The sequence below is a fragment of the Oncorhynchus gorbuscha genome, linkage group LG17, assembly GCF_021184085.1.
Source record: "Oncorhynchus gorbuscha isolate QuinsamMale2020 ecotype Even-year linkage group LG17, OgorEven_v1.0, whole genome shotgun sequence".
In the NCBI taxonomy this organism is placed as follows: domain Eukaryota; kingdom Metazoa; phylum Chordata; class Actinopteri; order Salmoniformes; family Salmonidae; genus Oncorhynchus; species Oncorhynchus gorbuscha.
This window is the reverse complement of record NC_060189.1, coordinates 35894150-35909728: the sequence shown is the minus strand read 5'-3', so window position 1 is coordinate 35909728 and position 15579 is coordinate 35894150. Positions and strand designations below refer to the sequence as shown.

Sequence of the window (15579 nt, the reverse complement as noted above, 5' to 3'; positions counted from 1 at the left end):
GAACGTTAGAAGTGAAGGAGCCTGGCTCTAAGCTCTACTCCAGTGTATGATAATAATAATCATCAGATTGATTGATTGTGGTGAGTATAAGTATGCCATTGTCATAGAGTACATCCCAAGCGGAAAACCCTCTTTGAGACCCGGATGCGTTCATACTTCTCTTCTCTTCAACAGTAATAAAATGTTTCCTCTCCTCCCTCCTGTCTCTCTTCTTCACAGGAAAACCATCACCACTCTGTCATTTTCCCCTGATGGCAAATATGTGGTCACAGGAGAGGTGAGTGTCTTCTCATTGTGTTTTTGCATGCTGTGATGATGTGATAAAATGGACTGCAACCTTCTCAAAAAGATCTGACTGTTTCCCGCTCCACTGCCACTGCTTGGCAAAGCTTTCATACCAGTGTACAACCCCAGAGTTCATAAATTGAACTCTGTCTGTGCCACATCATCAACAAAGGAGTGCTTCTATAACTGTGAATGCTACAAAACATACCCACAGATTGTTGTCTACTGCGTGCGTGCGTGTGTGTGTGTGTGTGTGTGTGTGTGTGTGTGTGTGTGTGTGTGTGTGTGTGTGTGTGTGTGTGTGTGTGTGTGTGTGTGTGTGTGTGTGTGTGTGAGTGTGAGTGTGTGTGTGTATGGGCTCGCGTTTGTGCGTGCTAGTCTAATCCTCTCTCATCTACTAAGAGCTTATTAGCCAGACAAGTGTGTGTGAAAGTGAATGTGTGTGTGCTGCTGCAGGGTTGCCATGGCAGCACGAGGAGGCAGGGTGGCAGACTGACTCTGTTGGCTGTCTGAAGGAGAGAGAGAGGGAGGGAGGAGAGAAGGGAGGGGAAGAGACAGACGGCGAGAGGGAGACTTCCAGGGATGTAGCAGAAGGCATAGAGTGTGTGCTGGTGCTCACCCTGCCTGTCTGTGCTCTGTGGTGTAGCTAGCTGACCGTGCTGCAAGCTGCTGCTGCCCTATGTATGTACTCAAAGGGAGGTCCACACAGTCTGCTTCTGTTCTGTCTTTAAAAGAGCTAGACGTCATCAGCTGTCCTGATTGTGTTATTTTCTAAAGAAGTGCACCAAAAGCAAATTCCTCTTGTCCAACATCCCTAACCATGGGTTTACTCTACCTAGCTGCTACTGTAGTCTATGATATTTATTTCAAATGAAAAATAAAAAAGAAGAATATTTGTCACATGCGCCAAATACAACAGTGAAATGCTTACTTACAAGCCCTTAACCAACAATGCAGTTTAAAAAAAGTGTTAAAGTATTTACAAAAATAAACGGAAGTAAAAACTATCTAAATAAAAAATTATTAAAGAGCAACAGTAAAATAACAGTTGCGAGGCTATATGCAGGGTGCACCGGTACACAGAGTCCATGTGTTAGTCAAGGTAATTGAGGTAATAAACTCAGCCAAAAGAGAAACGCCCTCACTGTCAACTGCGTTTATTTTCAGCAAACTTAACATGTATAAATATTTGTATGAACACAACAAGATTCAACAACTGAGAGATAAACTGAACAAGTTCCACAGACATGTGACTAACAGAAGTTGAATAATGTGTCCCTGAACAAAGGGGGGGTCAAAATCAAAAGTAACAGTCAGTACCTCCTCATGGACTGCCCCAGATTTGCCCGTTCTTGCTGTGAGATGTTACCCCACTCTTCAACCAAGGCACCTGCAAGATCCTGGACATTTCAGATTGCCTGCAATGACAACAAGCTCAGTCCGATGCTGTGACACACCGCCCCAGACCATGACAGACCCTCCACCTCCAAATCGATCCCGCTCCAGAGTACAGGCCTCGGTGTAACGCTCATTCCTTCGACGGTAAACGTGAATCCGACCATCACCCCTGGTGAGACAAAACAGCGACTCGTCAGTGAAGAGCACTTTTTGCCAGTCCTGTCTGGTCCAGCAACGGTGGGTTTGTGCCCATAGGCGATGTTGTTGCCAGTGACGTCTGATGAGGCCTACAAGCAGGCCTACAAGCTCTCAGTCCAGCCTCTCTCAGCCTATTGCGGACAGTCTGAGCACTGATCGAGGGATTGTGCATTCCTGGTGTAACTCGGGCAGTTGTTGTTGCCATCCTGTACCTGTCCCGCAGGTGTGATGTTCGGATGTACCGATCTTATGCAGGTGTTGTTACACATGGTCTGCCACTGCGAGGACGATCAGCTGTTCATCCTATCTCCCTGTAGCACTGTCTTAGGCATCTCACAGTACGAACATTGCAATTTATTGCCCTTGCCACATCTGTAGTCCTCATGCCTCCTTGCAGCATGCCTAAAGCACGTTCACACAGATGAGCAGGGACCCTGGGCATCTTTCCCTTGGTGTTTTTCAGAGTCAGTAGAAAGGCCTCTTTAGTGTCCTAAGTTTTCAGAACTGTGACCTGAGTTGCCTACTGTCTGTAAGCTGTTAGTGTCTTAACGACCGCTCCACAGGTGCATGTTCATTAATTGATGATGATAGTTAATTGGTGATGTGGACACCAAGGAACTTGAAGCTCGCAAACTGCTCCACTACAGCCCCGTCGATGAGAATGGGGGTGTGCTCGGTCCTTCTTTTCCTGTAGTCCACAATCAGCTCCTTTGTCTTGCTCACATTGAGGGACAGGTTGTTATCCTGGCACCTCACTGCCAGGTCTCTGACCTCCTCCCTATAGGCTGTCTCGTCGTTGTCTGTGATCAGGCCTACCACTGTTGTGTCGTCTGCAAACCTATTGATGGTATTGGAGTTGTGCTTGGCCATGCAGTCATGGGTGAACAGGGAGTACAGGAGGGGACTGAGCACGCACCCCTGTGGGGCCCCCGTGATAGATGTGTTGATACCTACCTTTATCACCTGTGGGCGGCCTGTCAGGAAGTCCATAATCCTCTGCCTGCCTCTGAGCCTCTGCCTGCAGAGGGGAAGACAGTACTAGAGATGCTTTAGAAATAATTTCCTAGCTTAAGTCTCCCTCGCCTTTCCTCTTTAAATTCCCTCCACTCGATCTTCTGTTCTATCCTTGAGTTGCATAAGACAAATCATTACCAGATTGGGACGCAGTTACAGGGTACATTGAAAAGCTTAGTGGAGACTAGAGACTTCTGTCCTTCGACAACATCTGCATGATCCAGGGAATTGGACTGAGGCTACATCACCTTCTGGATACAAACCTGTCAGGTCGTCATTATAAGAGTTAGTTCTTAATCCATTTGCCTGGATAAATTAACGGGAAATAAATGAAGATAAGATGAACATGTGTGGGTGTGATACATGGAGTAGGCTAGAGTGAAAAGAAGTAGAATATTTTTGTGCATGATTTATCATTCTGTCTTTCATTCATCCCTATTTCTTCCTTTCCTCCTCCCTCTCTCCCCTTCCAGAGTGGGCACATGCCTGCTGTGCGGGTGTGGGACGTTGCAGAGCGGACTCAGGTGGCCGAGCTACAGGAGCATAAGTACGGCATCTCCTGCGTGGCCTTCAGCCCTAACAGCAAGTACATCGTCAGCGTGGGATACCAGCACGACATGATCGTTAATGTCTGGGCCTGGAAGGTAGTGAGCTACTCCCTTATTAGGTATTCATTGGGTCTTATTAGGTCTTCAAATGTCTCCATTTTCCAATACATTTTGGATGAGTAAAAAAAATACTTTAGCTACTTAGGCCCATTGCTCCTTTGGAAGAAGAGGCAATCGAAGACGACTCTCCAAATACATTAATATACATATAGCCAGATGGTGCGGTTTTTAAATTGCTGTTCAATGTTTTATACTGAACACCTTTCCTCTCTTCTTCTCTGAGGAAAATAAAGTATATATCTAATGTCGATCTACAGTCCTTGTTCTGTGCTATTTTTTTCTCCGTCTCAGAAAAACATTGTGGTGGCAGCCAACAAAGTCTCCAGTAAAGTGACGGCCGTGTCCTTCTCAGACGACAGCTCCTACTTTGTCACGGCAGGGAACAGGCACGTCAAGTTCTGGTACCTGGATCACACCAAATCCTCCAAGGTATTTACAGTCAGTCACAACAACAACAGCATGACTTAATCCATAACTGATCAATAATAACTGTTGAGTTAATTAACAAATTAGATAATAACTAACGGACTTAAGAAGAAATTAGATTCTACCTGCCACCCTAATTAGGTGTGATTTTGTTGGAATTTAACAAATACTTTATTGTTGGAGGTCACAAGGACCAGTTTTGGAAACTCTTCTCTTCAGTAAGCTATTAGGACGTCATATCTCAAGTTCAATAGCCATGTTGATGCCCAATCTAAATGTCCTACACTACCATTCAAAATTCAGCTTGCTTCTGAAGCTAAGCAGGGTTGGTCCTGGTCAATCCCTGGATGGGAGACCACATGCTGCTGGAAGTGGTGTTGGAGGGCCAGCAGGAGGCACTCTTTCCTCTGGTCTAAAAAATATCCCAATGCCCCAGGGCAGTGATTGGGGACATTGCCCTGTGTAGGGTTCCGTCTTTCAGATGGGACGTTAAACGGGTGTCCTGACTCACTGAGGTCATTAAAGATCCCATGGCACTTATCGTAAGAGTAGGGGTGTTAACCCTGGTGTCCTGGCTAAATTCCCAAGCTGTCCCTCATACCATCACGGTCACTTAATCATCCCCAGCTTACAATTGGCTCATTCATCCCCCTCCTCTCCCCTGTAACTATTTCCCAGGTCGTTGCTGTAAATGAGAACGTCTTTTCAGTCAACTTACCTGGTAAAAAAATTGAATAAAAATGTTTGGGGTCACTTAGAAATGTCCTTGTTTTCCATAAAAACATACATGAATTGAGATGCAAAATTAATAATAAATATAGTCAAGACGTTGACATGGTTGTAAATAATTATTTTTAATTGAAATAATAATTGTGTCCTTCAAACTTTGCTTTCGTCAAAGAATCCTCCGCTTGCAGCAATTACAGCCTTGCAGACCTTTGCATTCTAGTTGTCAATTTGTTGAGGTAATCTGAAGAGATTTCACCCAACGCTTCCTGAAGCACCTCCCACAAGTTGGATTGGCTTGATGGGCACTTCTTACGGTCAAGCTGCTCCAACAACAGCCCAATAGGGTTGAGATCCTGTGATTGTGCTGGCCACCATTATAGACAGAATACCAGCTGACTGCTTCTTCCCTAAATACTTATTGCATAGTTTGGATCTGTGCTTTGGGTCATTGTCCTGTTGTAGGAGGAAATTGGCTCCAATTAAGCACCATCCACAAGGTAAGGTATGACGTTGCAAAATGGAGTGAAAAGCCTTCCTTCTTCAAGATCCCTTTTACCCTGTACAAATCTCCCACTTTACCACCACCAAAACACCCCCAGACCATCACATTGCCTCCACCATGCTTGACAGATGGCGTCAAGCACTCCTCCAGCATCTTTTCATTTTTTCTGCGTCTCACAAATGTTCTTCTTTGTGATCCGACCACCTCAAACTTAGATTTGTCTGTCCATAACACTTTTTAAGAGTCTTCCTCTGTTGAGTGTCTGTTTTTTTTGCCCGTCTTGATCTTTTCTTTTCATTGGCCAGTCTGAGATATGGCTTTTTCTTTGCAACTCTGCCTAGAAGGCCAGCATCCCGGAGTCGCCTCTTCATTGTTGACGGGTTTAGGTTAACATACCAAACTGATGGACTAGGTCTGTCAGACCCCATAGCAATGGCTGTCAAATAATTCCTCCCTCCCTCTCTCCCTCCCTGTGTCTGCTAGGTGAACACCACAGTTCCTCTGCTGGGTCGCTCAGGGCTCCTGGGAGAGTTGAGGAACAACTTCTTCTCTGACGTGGCATGTGGGAAGGGTCGTAAAGCCGGCAGCACCTTCTGCATCACTTCCTCAGGCCTGCTCTGCGAGTTCAATGACAAACGCCTGCTGGACAAATGGGTGGAGCTAAGGGTGAGTTACTTTAAACTCTAGGTCACGTTCATTAAAGGCACAACGTAACAAGACATTTTGCAACCGAAAACGGAAATGAGCCTTGTTAAAGGAGTCATTCATAGAATTAAGAATTGATCTCCTTGACTCAAAAGTATTTGGCTGCCAGGTTAAAAAGGCAATAAAATCAAATGGAAAGGAAACACTGAATTCAATGACATTTTAGAGTTCCCTACAGACATGTGGTGGTGCTCACCTTTCCAGTTTATTGGACACATTTAGGCAATAGGCTACTTTCCGGTTCTACTGGAACTAGCTTCCTGTCTGTGTCCACAAGCGGAGTGTAACACTATGCATCACTTTAGTCGAAAACCGTGTGAATGAATGGAGTATCGCTACAGAACCGATGGTGTGTAAACGTTGGCAGAGAAAGAGCTGGTGACTTATCACAGCTTCTGCTGCATAACCAGCTTAGAACATAACCCTTTTTCAATCTACTTGTGGCACAGGCTCAAACTTTCAAGCCACTTGACTGGCTACTATATCCTAATTCTCGATGTCATATGTAGCCACCGACTGTCATACAATACACTGCTTTCAGCCCCTTCTTAAAAGTCAATTATAGACAGACAACTCGTGTAGGGGTTGTGGTCCTGTAGGAGTGTTCATTTGCCCCTCTGTGCTGCTGTCTAATATTAGTCTTCTTCTGCTTCTTCTCTTACACTGTCCAGAAAAACGTTGTCATCACAGTAAGTCTGTCCCTCACCTGTGCTGCGGCAGTTGTCACTTCCATGTCACATCAGCTGAAAGTTGTGCCCCGCCCTCCTCCGATACCTCCGAGCATCCTATTGGAGTCTTTCTCAGAACACTGCGTTCTATCATGCCCACCTGTCCGCCCTATTGGCTGTGTGTGTGTTTGACTTGATCCTAGTCGTCGTCGTCATTCTCAACGTCCCCTCTGCTCAGACACCAGATGTTGGCCGTCCATTGTCTTCACTCAAACCTTCCATCACCTTGTGTCCACATGATTATACATACACTCCAGAACAAAGTATAGAGGGTCTATAATGGCGTTGGTGTGAAAACAATATGACATATGAACTTGTCCACAGAATTCAATAGGACACACGTTGTATCTCTATGAACTCATTGATTCCCCCCCCAGGCCTTAGATAAGTATACCTTGTTTACTCACATTTAAAATCTGGGGTAAAGTTGACTTCAGCATTCACATACATTTTCCCCCAGGTTTTCATGTGAGAAAAGGTATGTCATCGTTAGCATCTCTCTTCGATATAGGCTAGCCTTTATTCACATTAAAAACCTGAGGTAGAGTTGATTTCAGCATCACCGGTCACCTCATTTTGGTGTTGGTGTGAGAACAAAACAATGTTTTCACCCCAGGCCTTCGATAGATACTTCTCACATCATTGCTTGTGCTAACCTCATGGTTTCCTGGTTTCATATCATGAGGGCCTGAGAAGGTCATGTTGACTTGTGGGATTATACTCTGTTTCGGTTTTTATGTACTGTACATAGAAAAATGCATGGGAATTATCAGGTGAAAGGGTCAGCTTGTACAGTATTTTCATCTGGTTGTCAGAATTCATGCAGGACTTTGATGGAGGGGCCTTAGTATGCGTCCCCAAATGGCACCCTATTCTTTACAGTGGGAAGAACATGTATATGAACCCTTTCGAATGACCTGGATATCTGCATAAATTGGTCATAAACAATTTGTCTTACCATGGACTGACTTTTAGAGATACGTTTGTAACCCTTTCCAGCTTTATACAAGGCACCAATTCTTAATCTTAGGTCTTCTGAGATGTCTTTTGTTCGAGGCATGGTTCACATCAGGCAATACTTCTTGTAAATAGCAAAGTCAAATTTTGTGAGTGTTTTGTTTTTTATTGGGCAGGGCAGCTCTAACCAAACTCTCCAATCTCGTCTCATTGATTCGACTCCAGGTTAGTTGACTCCTGACTTCAATTAGTTTTTGGGGAAGTCATTAGCCTACGGGTTCACATACTGTTTCCAACCTGCACTGTGAATGTTTCAATGATGTATTTAATATAGGCAAGAAAAGTACAATAATTTGTGTGTTATTAGCTTAAGCACACTGTGTTTGTCTATTGTTGTGACTTAGATGAAGATCAGATCAAATTGTATGTCATATCTATGCAGATATCCAGGTAATTCCAAGGGGTTCACATACTTTTTCATGCCACTGTATATAGTGCACTACTTTTGACCAGAGATTAAAGGGACCTGGTCAAACATAGAAGACTATAAAGGGAATAGGGTGCCATTTTGGATGCAGACTTTGAGGTCTCAAAAACCTTTGCCTGAACTTGTACCACATTATTGGAACCCACTCTACCAGAGCGTGATCCCTGCCTGCTTGGCAATGCTTGGCCTGGCACCTTCGTGCTGACAGGGCTGAAGTGGGTCGGGGCTACGGTGGGGCGGGTGGGTGGCAAGGGAGAGAAGAATGGAAATGGAAGCGGGGGAGAGAAAAGAGAATGAGAGAAAAGAGAGAGAGCGAGGGAGAAGAGGATTGGACAATGCTTGCTCTGTCTGATTCAGAGCTCATCAACCTCTGCGACACCATCACATTCCATCCTGGCACCTCCACTCGCACTGCTCGTCAAGAAAACAGCCATTGTTTCTCTCAATGCAATTGATTAGTTGGCGCTCTTAACATTCTCACTGTGAAGCTACTGGTGGGGATTTTTAAAGACTTCCAAACATGAGGTGCTTTAGCCTGTAACAAGTGACCACAACCACTACATCAAACTGGGACATTTGTCTTTCATCCCCTCCCATGAACTGCATAATCTGACATGCTGTAGAAGGCAGGAAAGAAAGTATCCTCTGTCATAACAGGACTGTCACCATACACTCCTCTTCCCCAGAAGCCACTTGATGCTGTCACTTTCATATATTTTGGTTTCTCCCCTGCTAAGATGGTTGCTTCACTGGCATGCTTTGATTGTAGGGAAAGCACAGCATGCTTTGGCAACCCAAGCCCAATGGGGGAATGTGTAAACGATTGAGTAAATTACTGTTGTTGGACTTGGAGCTAAATATGTGTCCAGTCTGGGCACCATGGCTGGCTGAATCGCTCTTATACGTTATTCTAAGCATCATACTGGTAAATTGGAAAATAATATTGCGTATTGTTGTTTACACGCTGTAGGCCTAGATCTCATTATGCTGCACGCGAGCATTTGTGGTTTCTGGATGCCTTGCATCTTTCAGCTTTACCACTGGGAAATATATTGCATATCATTCTGTTTCTGGCATCCTGTTTCTGCGGTTAACTTTGGAGAATATTGCTTTTCTAGTGAAGCCACTTCTTCTGCCTAAATTAAATTACTTGAGAGATGTTTTCATATTGTTTGCCCAGGGGCCTAGCGACAGTAAAGCTGGTAATATTGGCAAGTGAAATGATATCAGTATTTTCACAGAATAACAGGTCTGTGGTGCTGACTGCTAGTCCCTAGAAGTGGGTTCTCTGATGCTTCACTGACAATGGGCTTCAATAGGTTCAATATTATTGACAGACAGCACTCTAGTTCTTTCTGCTGTTTGTGCAAGTTTATTTCCCTGAAGACCTATAAGCCTATGTTGTGCAGCAGATCGTCAGTGTTTCCCCTAGAGTATTTTCAAGGTGGTTCTTGAAAGGCCCTTAAATCAACATACAGAGCCTCTTTAAAATCCCACTCCGTAATTCAACACAACAAATGTTTTTTCAATTGAAACTATTTTATGCAGAGGGGAAAAGAGCCAGACGTGGTGGCCAGTACCATATACTCTGTACAATAGTAGGGGAAGCAATGTTGTGTATATGTTTGTACAGTATGTCCTCTCTAACCCCCCTTCCTCTCCTCTGTTCCCCAGACATCTCAGGCCACGTCTCTGTCTGTGACAGAGGAGCTGATCTTCTGTGGCTGTGCAGACGGCACCGTGAGGGTCTTCAGCCCTGTCAACCTGCACTTCATCTGTACCCTGCCACGCCCACACTGCCTGGGAACAGACATCGCCACCGTGGTGGAGGCTAGGTGAGTGTCAGTCAGAGCCAGAGAGGTAAAGGTGAGTGTCTAGGAAAAAGGTCTCAGACCGAAACATGGATATTATAAACAACAACGTAAAGAGGTTTTTGTGTCTGCAAGGGTATATTTTAAGAAAAAGGAACACTATAAAAAAAAAAATCATGCAATTTAAATGTCAATATAATGACATTTACATGACGCCCTGATCGTGAGTAAAGTGTCCAGTGGCTGAATAGTTTGTTTGTGACTGTGGAAAGTGGGAGCAGTCCAGTTGATTAGCCAGAGCAGTGTGGGTTGTGTGGTATCTGCTTCTCATACAGCATCATACCAATGCAAATACCAAACAAACCAACCACACAAAATATCCTTGAATAATTTCCTTTTTGTTATTACTTTTCATCCAGGATGCACGGGGGCCCAGCTGGAGTTAAATATCAGATTGTGTTCCTATCATGTGTGTTCCCCTCAAGTTATTTTTAAATATATATTTTGTCATTGATGCCTTCAGAAAGACAAAACAGAGATTCCTCTGCGAGTTAGTTCTCTTCTCCTCATAAACATGGACTGAGTGCTGAGATGCTGACGCTGTAATTCTGCTGGTTCATTTCCCTGTTCGACTGACTCACTGACAATAGGCCCCAGATGTTCCAAAAGGTTAGCTGACTAATCATGTCTGTACGGTAGCATGTTTGTGTGGGACATGAAAAAGCCCACCAGTGAAAGGAAGGGAAAGGGGGATACCTAGTCAGTTGTCCAACTGAATGTATTCAACTGAAAATGTGTCTTCCGCCTTTTAACCCATCCCCTCTGAATCAGAGAAGTGCGGGGTGCTGCCTTAATCGACATCCACGTCTTCGGCGCCTGGGGAACAGTGGGTTAACTGCCTTGCTCAGGGGCAGAATGACAGATTTTTACCTTGTCAGCTCGGAGATTCGATCCAGCAACCTTCTGGCCCAACGCTCTAACCACTAGGCTACCTGCCGCCCCTGACTAACTGCATGGGTGTGTCCCAAATGACACCTTATTCCCTATTTAGTGCACTACTTTTGAACAGGGCCCAGAGATGGCGTTGTAGTTATGCTCATGACGAAGCTACTATTAAGTGAAGCCTGCCATCAAGGCCACCTCGCTACTGTTTATAGAAGTTTCAGTGGGACACACCGTAAAGTGGCCAGACCTCTCCCAGTATGCACATCATGTTCTGGTCAAAAGCACAGCTGGGGAAAAAAATCTGCCTAAAACAATCTGCCTAAAAACACAACCATTAAATTACCATTAAAGTTGGGCTTTTCCATAACCCTTGTATTGAGTAACTTTTTGACTGTCTTGTAAATGATCTCTGGGTTCTGGAAAAGTCCTTTCTAAATTCAATGTCTACTTTTTATTACAGTGTAACAGTGCTATTACATATCAACTCTCCGCTCTCTCCCTCACTCCCTCCAGCCACCTCTTCAGCCACAAGACGGACGCCCGGTACCCTGACACGGTGGCTGTATCATATGACCCTGCGAGCCGCTGGCTGTCCTGTGTCTACAACGACCACAGCCTGTATGTGTGGGACGTACGGGACCTCAGGAAAGTGGGCAAGGTCTACTCCGCCCTCTACCACTCGGCTTGCGTGTGGAGCGTCGAGGTAAGGCCAGGGAGGGGAGGCCTGGAGGAATATGTTGCGTCACAAAGCCTTCGTCAGGGCATTCTGAAACCTGGTTGAGTGTATGTGTATCGTATCACTCCTTACTCCTTGTATACAGAGGCTTATTTTACATGTAGAAAAGAAACAAGATACCCGTTGCACACTGTTGAATGATGCTCTCGTTTATGTTGTTGGGTGGAGCACAGCATTCAACGGTGTGCGGGTATCTTATTCTGTAGTGCCATTTTTCAACCCCGCAGCTGGAATGTGCGTATACTAGTTTAGAACTGTTTCCGTGTCCTATGTACCTTCTTTTTTTTTTTTAGGTTTATCCAAAATGTATCTGTATGAAGGTTTACATCATTTCTTCCAGACGCCAGGTCTACTAATGTTCCATGTTCTGTGTACCTGGACAGGTGTACCCGGACAGGGTAAGTGATGGTGAGCAGCCCTGTCTGCCTCCAGGCTCCTTCCTCAGCTGCTCCTCAGACAACACCATCCGTCTCTGGAACACTGACGGTCACAGCACCACCCTCAGCCGCAACGTCATCAGCAACGTACGTCTGTCTTTCAACACACCCTGTAACTCCTGCTAGGTCACCAGCTCCCCCTCCTCTAACCGTAACCCCCGCCCTCCTCAGCTGCCTGCAACGCATGTCTCACACACTCCCGTCGAGCTAAATAACTCCTGATCTCAACACGAATGGCTGCTGATTTGAGATTTGATAGATAGGTTCCTCTCCTCCTTGAGTAGAACAACTATGAATCCAGAGTTATGCCGTGAGAGGGGGACACTGACTCTGCAGCACACACAACCACCTGACAGAGATCGATTGATGGTGAATCTACAGTGTATGGTTTTCTCAGCTCATAACCCGTCCCTCCACTTCTCCCTCTCCAGGACCTCCAGAAGATAATCTACATGGACAACAACACGGCCGGCCTGCTGGACACAGAGTGCCTCAACTCGGGGAACGGAGAGAAGGCCGACCCCCAGACCTCAGAGACTAGGACGGGCATCAGGACCATGTGTGTGAGCCCCGACGGGCAGCACCTGGCGTCGGGCGACCGCACCGGCACCTTGAGGTACTGTTGGAGAAAAATAGTGTTTGTTCGCACACCTGCAGTTCCAAGTCTATGGAAGAAATGATAGTAGAACGAGAAACTCTGGTACATTGGTAGTCTTGATTACTCTACAAACAATTCAATGGATCTTGTTTAAGCAATCAATGTTTGGGTTAGTAGACCTTCATCCGGGGAAAACACTGAGGTACAGTACCTCTCCCATGCCTTCCGAGAGGGAGCCTTGTTTTGAATCTCCACCCTTCAGGCATCAGCACCCCTGTCCTAATTCAATTCACTTAATTAGACTCCTGGGAGGGTGTGTGTTCTCAGAGCTGTGTTTTTAAAATTAGCTTATTTAACCTTTATTTAACTTGGCAAGTCAGTTACGAACAAATTCTTATTTACAATGATGGCCTACCCCAGCTAAACCCTAACCCGGTTGATGCTGGGTAAATTGTGCACTGCCCTGTCTGACTCCCAATCACTGTGTTTGTTAAATTGGGGTGAGAGGAGGTCCTTTCAGCAGCAGCAGTCCAGCCCCTGACTGCATCTTTCCACATACAGTTGAAGTCGGAGGTTTCCATACACCTTAGCCAAATACATTTAAACTCAGTTTTACACAATTCCTGACATTTAATCCTAGTAAAAATTCCCTGTCTTAGGTCAGTTAGGATCACCACTTTAAGAATGTGAAATGTCAGAATAATAGTAGAGAGAATGATTATTTCAGCTTTTATTTCTTTCATCAAATTCTCAGTGGGTCAGAAGTTTCCATACACTCAATTAGTATTTGGTAGCATTGCCTTTAAATTGTTTAACTTGGGACAAATGTTTCGGGTAGCACTCCACTGGCCCATTCCTCCTGACAGAGCTGGTGTAACTGAGTCAGGTTTGTAGGCCTCCTTGCTCACACACGCTTTTTCAGTTCTGCCTACACATTTTCTATAGGATTGCGGTCAGGGCTTTGTGATGGCCACTCTAATACCTTGTCTTTGTTGTCTTTAAGTCATTTTGCCACAACTTTGGAAGTATGCTTGGTGTCATTGTCCATTTGGAAGACCCATTTGTGACCAAGCTTTAACTTCCTGACTGATGTCTTGACATGTTGCTTCAATATATCCACATAATTTTCCTTCCTCATGATGTCATCTATTTTGTGAAGTGCACCAGTCCCTCCTGCAGCAAGCACCCCCACAACATGATGCTGCCACTCCCTTGCTTCAAGGTTGGGATGGTGTTCTTCGGCTTGTAAGCCCCCCCCTTTTACCTCCAAACATAACGATGGTCATTATGGCCGAACAGTTCTATTTTTGTTTGATCAGACCAGAGGACATTTCTCCCTAAAGTATGATTATTTGTCCCCATGTGCAGTTGAAAACCGTAGTCTGGCTTTTTTATGGCGGTTTTGCAGCAGTGGCTTCTTCCTTGCTGAGCAGCCTTTCAGGTTATGTCGATATAGGACTCGTTTTACTGTGGAAATATATACTTTTGTACCTGTTTCCTCCAGTATCTTCACAAGCTCCTTTACTTTTGTTCTGGGATTGATTTGCGCTTTTCTCACCAAAGTACATTCATCTGTAGGAGACAGAATGCGTCTCCATCCTGAGCAGTATGACGGCTGCGTGGTCCCATGGTGTTTATACTTGCGTACTATTGTTTGTACAGATGAACTTGGTACCTTCAGGCGTTTGGAAATTGCTCCCAAGGATGAACCAGACGTGTGGAGGTTTTTTCTGAGATCTTGACTGATTTATTTAGATTTTCCCATGATGTCAGGCAAAGAGGCACTGAGTTTGAAGGTCGTTCTTGAAATACATCGACAGGTAAACCTCCAATTGACTCAAATGATGTCAATTAGCCTAACAGAAGCTTCTAAAGCCATGACATCATGTCATGCACAAAGTCGATGTCCTAACCAACTTGCCAAAACTATAGTTTGTTAACAAGAAATGTGTGGAGTGGTTGAAAAACAAGTTTTAATGACTCCAACCTAAGTGTATGTAAACTTCCGACTTCAACTGTAACTGGATGGATGCACCATGGCTAGATCACTAATGACCCGGTGATCACCAAGGCTACTTGTTAGAATGTCACACAAAATGTAATGATGGCGGTCTACTCTGCATTCTACTGCGGCCCTGTGGTGTCTGTGTAGAGAGACTCAGCTGTGCTGTAAACCATATGCGGTCCTCCCAAAAAAGTAGTGTTTGTTGTGTTAAGGACTAATAAAGTACTATTCTATTCTAATTGCTGTTGCAGAATCCATGAGCTGGTGAGCATGGAGGAGATTCTGAACGTTCAGGCCCACGACTCTGAGATCCTTTGTCTGGAATACTCCAAGCCTGAGACGGGTAAGTCAGACAGTGGCTTCCCCTCTCCTGGGAGGAAATTAAAGAGACACCATGGTTAATGATACTACTGGAGTTTTAAACCACCTTAAGCTGCTTGCCAGATGCTTCACCAACCTCCCATTGACTTGTGAAACAAACCACTTCAGAGCTCCCGCAAGTTATAAGAAGGCTGGGTTGTGAACTGACGTTCCCAATGAACACAGTAAAATCAAAGCTCTAAATAGGCATTTGTGCAATAGAATGGAACTCTCAAAGCACTCTAGAAGTTAGTTATTTTAGTAATTTTCAATGTAAAAAATGTTTAGGGGGTGGATCAGCTTTAATATTGCAGATAGTTTGTGGCTTCTATCAATGTAATTGTCTGCATCATTTCCAATCCCCCATTCTTTGTTATTTTCTCCTAACCCTATCACCCCTCCCCTAATCTTCTTTTTTTGTCCCACCCTTCAGCTCCCCTCAACCCCTTCCATCTATCTCTGAACACCATCTAGTTTTGATTTGCAAAAAAATTCGAATAACCTGTTTTCGCTTTGTCATTATGGGGTATTGTGTGTAGGTTTATGAGGACATTTTTTTATTTAATCCGTTTTAGAATAAGGCTGTCACG

General features: G+C 44.7%; 1 protein-coding gene across 1 annotated transcript in view; it reads left to right on the top strand.

Annotated features, from left to right (window-relative positions):
* The window catches only part of mapkbp1 (mitogen-activated protein kinase binding protein 1), a 74882-nt gene that overhangs the window by 38390 nt on the left and 20913 nt on the right, over positions 1–15579 (top strand). Inside the window, exons 4-12 of the mRNA XM_046308151.1 lie at positions 220–277; positions 3369–3539; positions 3855–3992; positions 5704–5886; positions 9772–9932; positions 11367–11556; positions 11973–12113; positions 12458–12642; positions 14881–14972. Of these exons, the coding sequence (XP_046164107.1) occupies positions 220–277; positions 3369–3539; positions 3855–3992; positions 5704–5886; positions 9772–9932; positions 11367–11556; positions 11973–12113; positions 12458–12642; positions 14881–14972 (1319 nt within the window). The remainder of the gene's footprint in view (positions 1–219; positions 278–3368; positions 3540–3854; positions 3993–5703; positions 5887–9771; positions 9933–11366; positions 11557–11972; positions 12114–12457; positions 12643–14880; positions 14973–15579) is intronic.